At 47.1% G+C, this 3,764-nt stretch overlaps 1 protein-coding gene across 1 annotated transcript in view; it reads left to right on the top strand.

Annotated features, from left to right (window-relative positions):
* The window catches only part of lama5 (laminin, alpha 5), a 24,806-nt gene that overhangs the window by 6,338 nt on the left and 14,704 nt on the right, over positions 1-3,764 (top strand). The window contains exons 4-11 of the mRNA XM_053423932.1: positions 402-515; positions 600-730; positions 849-929; positions 1,917-2,131; positions 2,235-2,335; positions 3,032-3,215; positions 3,298-3,438; positions 3,577-3,728. Coding sequence (XP_053279907.1) covers positions 402-515; positions 600-730; positions 849-929; positions 1,917-2,131; positions 2,235-2,335; positions 3,032-3,215; positions 3,298-3,438; positions 3,577-3,728 — 1,119 coding nt within the window. The remainder of the gene's footprint in view (positions 1-401; positions 516-599; positions 731-848; positions 930-1,916; positions 2,132-2,234; positions 2,336-3,031; positions 3,216-3,297; positions 3,439-3,576; positions 3,729-3,764) is intronic.

Here is a 3,764-nt window from a genome sequence, read left to right as displayed (position 1 = left end):
CCACAGATTGAATATAACACGAAGCTGGAACCAGATAAAAGACGTTTTCTAACAAACTGTAATTTACAGATGTTTAATCGTCTCCCTCCAGGAAACGTGTTTTACATCTTTTAAAAGTTTATTCAATGTTTATGAGGCAGTAACTGTTGAATGTTGAAATCTGACTCATTAATACTTTCATATCCACAAAGCACTGAAACAACAGGAGAGTTAATTGATCTCTAGATCGTTATTCATCATATAATTGAGTCGGTTTCACATTTATCACATGTGAAGTTTTGTGTCTAATTTAAATCTCTGTAAGTTAAATAAATTGTGTTGTGATGTTTGAATGACCAGTAACTTGACCAGTTGGTCGACGCCTCACCAGTATGAACCGTGTCTCCCTCTGCTCCCTGTAGAAATGTGCTCCTGGTTTCTACAGAGACACCATCGGCCTGTTCCTGGGGAAGTGTGTCCCCTGCGCCTGTCATGGACACTCGGACCTGTGTGAGGACGGCTCGGGACGCTGTGTGGTGAGTCTCCTCCCCGGGGACATTCTGTGTTACCAGTTTGACCAGTTGAGTGGATGAGTCACTGACTGGTTTCCTGTCCCTCAGGACTGTCAACACAACACGGTCGGCGACCACTGTGAGACGTGTCAGGGGGGGTTCCTGGGCAACAACAGCCTGGACGGACAGGCGGTGTCCTGCTCCAGTTGTCCCTGTCCCCTGAGGGTCTCGTCCAACAAGTCCGTCCTTCACCATCACCTCGTTAGTGTCTCTTCAAATCTGCTGCTACTTGACTCTAATCCATTGTTCTACTGTGTGTGTGTGTGTGTGTGTGTGTGTGTGTGTGTGTGTGTGTAGTTTTGCGGAGGGCTGTGTGCAGAGGAGCGACAGGATGCAGTGTCTGTGTATGCCCGGTTACGCTGGACCAAATTGTGAAAGGTAAAAAACTCCTCAGTTTGTTTTCACACCTGAAAATACACAAACATGAAAATGGAGGATGGCAGAGCCGCAGCCATAAGAGTCATATACATATTCATATATTTATATATTTATATATAACTCACATCAAACTGTGTCATGATGTAAATGTTTGAAGGAATCAAACGTAGGATGGAACTCAGTCGGTGCCGGAGGAAAAACGTCTCCTCCTGCTCCACCATGTGGACCAATCAGGTCATGTCAGTAACTGGCTCCCACCTGTAGGGGGCGCCTGAGTGGAGCAGAGAGCGATCAGTAGTAAACTCTGGCTCCAGATGTTCCAGCTGCTGCAACCAAACCTTTAACGTTTAAATCTTGAGGTTCAGTTTTATCTTAGCGCTTCTTGACGATGACAAAACAACAACAAACAAAAAGATCTTATGATTTCTATAATGTTGATTTTAACCCCTTAATGCCTGAATTGATTTCCAATTATATTAAAAAATATATTATTGGTGTTTTTGGCCTGTCATACAGATGCTAAATAAAATCGAGATGTTAATTTCAATAAAGCATATACAATAGATATAAATTTAGGTATGAGGCAAATTAGCGACATTAGGCATAATGGGGCATAACCTTAATTTAACAAATTTTGGTATGTAGATTATTATATTGATTCTGCTTTTGCTTGAAATTTAATAACAACATATGTTTTCCGTACAATCATTGCTGTTCCATCATCACAGTATTTCAAATACAGCTTAATACCTCAAAATAACTTGCTGCACAGTCCCAAGGGGCTAGTATGTATTTTCCACTCCGACCACTAGATGGCGGCAGAGCGCTTCCAATACCTTCCTTGGTATGTGTAGTATTTGCACCATCAGGCACAATCGTCACCTCGGCAGCATTAAGACATTCGTCCTCAAGGGGTTAAATATTTTATGATCTACTTTGAGTTTTGATGTTTTTATGAAACTCGTGAACTTTGAGTCTCTCGCCCAGGTGCGCCCCTGGTTTCTACGGCAACCCCATGGTGCTGGGCAGCCGGTGCCAGCCCTGTCGTTGCCACGGCAACACGGACCCCAACATGCTGTTCACCGACTGTCACCCGCTGACGGGCGAGTGCCTGAGCTGCATGCACCACACCGGGGGGGCGCTCTGCGACCTCTGCGCCCCCGGGTTCTACGGAGACGCCATCTCCGCCAAGAACTGCACCGGTGAGTCAGAACCGTCCAATCAGGAGGCTCCGCTGCAGTGATGTCATTTCTCACTTCTTTACAGTGAGATGTTGAATGTCTGTTTTGTCTTCCTGTTTCCCAGAATGCAGCTGTTCTCCGTGTGGCACCGACTCCTGTGACCCTCACACGGGCGAGTGTCGCTGCAAAGCCGGAGTCACCGGGCCGCGCTGCGACCGCTGCCAGGTCAGAGCCACGCCCAGAAACAACACAAATATTATAATACAAAAATATAACATGATCACATGATCAAATGTTTTTAAATTCAAATCTGTCATCCTTCACTTTTCACTGTTGAAATAAAGAAACAGCAAAATCACAGCAGGAAGGTTTCTACACTTATATACCAAAAGTGATTTAACTGTTTTGATAATTATTCAAATGTAAAAATTGTGACATCAGAGAAAAGTGATTGGTCCAAATTTGATGAAACACGTGCAGCAGAGATTCACGAGGCGTTCTGGTGTTTGACCTTCACGACGCCTGAAGGTCAAACACTGAAACGTCACAAATAAACATGAGCAGGTGAAACAGAGAGAGAGAGTTTCTTCTGTCACGTCGGGATTGGACCATGTGTTGAATCAAAGATGGAGGATCTGCAAATATTTAACTTTTTCAACATAAATTACAGATAGAACCTCAGAACCTGATGAAATGTCCTGAAGTTGATCTGAACAGGAGGCAGAACTCTGTTTTATTAATCATTCAAGTTTCTGGGGTGAACTGTTAAATGAGCTTTAAAGAAAAAGGCTTTCGGTGAAATATCAAGTTTCACTCTCATTATTTCTTATTTCTGAATAAATCAAATCTTTGCACCGCAGCAGCAGGTTGTTGGTTTCAAACGGCTTCACCTCATCTCTCCTCATGGTTCTTGTCTCTCAGGACGGCTCCTTCGGCTTCGACTCGTGCTCCGGGTGTCTCCAGTGTGAGTGCGCGGCGGCGGCGGCCCTGGTGACGGCCTGCGACCCGCTGAGCGGGCGGTGCGCCTGCCGGCCCGGGGTCAACGGGCCTCAGTGCCGACAGTGCGCTCCCGGCTTCTGGAGCTACGGAGCTGACGGATGCAAGAGTGAGTGAAAGTTGTGTTGAGATTATTCCTCCTGATCGACAACCAGCTGCTCTTTGTGTTCTGACATCTCCTCCCCCCTCAGAGTGCGAGTGTCGGGGGGGGCGCTGCGACCCGCGCACCGGGGAGTGCCGCTGCCCGGACGGGATGACGGGGAAGCAGTGTGACGTCTGCTCGCACAAACACAACGTCCTCGTGGAGGACACACACGGGACGCACTGTGAAAGTGAGTCAACACAACCAGCTCCTCACATTCTGCTCTGGTGGAGGGAGCTCTCAGAGAAGATGTGTGTGATTGAAGGGCTGTTGGAGATGTGAGTTGTGTGACCTCCTGTCTTTGTGTGTTTGTGTGTCTGTTGTGCAGCGTGTGACGGCTGCGTCCTCGTGCTGCTGGAGGATCTGGACAAGATGAGCAACAACTTCAGCTCCGTCAGCGCTCAGCTGAAGAACCTGAACGCCAGCTCCATCGCCTGGGCCCAGCTGAACGCCCTGAACCAGTCTGTGGACGACATCGCCGTGAGTCACACACACACACACACAGACACAGACACA

Source organism: Pleuronectes platessa, chromosome 6, assembly GCF_947347685.1.
Source record: "Pleuronectes platessa chromosome 6, fPlePla1.1, whole genome shotgun sequence".
Classification (NCBI taxonomy): Eukaryota; Metazoa; Chordata; class Actinopteri; order Pleuronectiformes; family Pleuronectidae; genus Pleuronectes; species Pleuronectes platessa.
The sequence above is the reverse complement of the archived record's forward strand: the minus strand, read 5'-3'. Positions and strand labels throughout refer to the sequence as shown.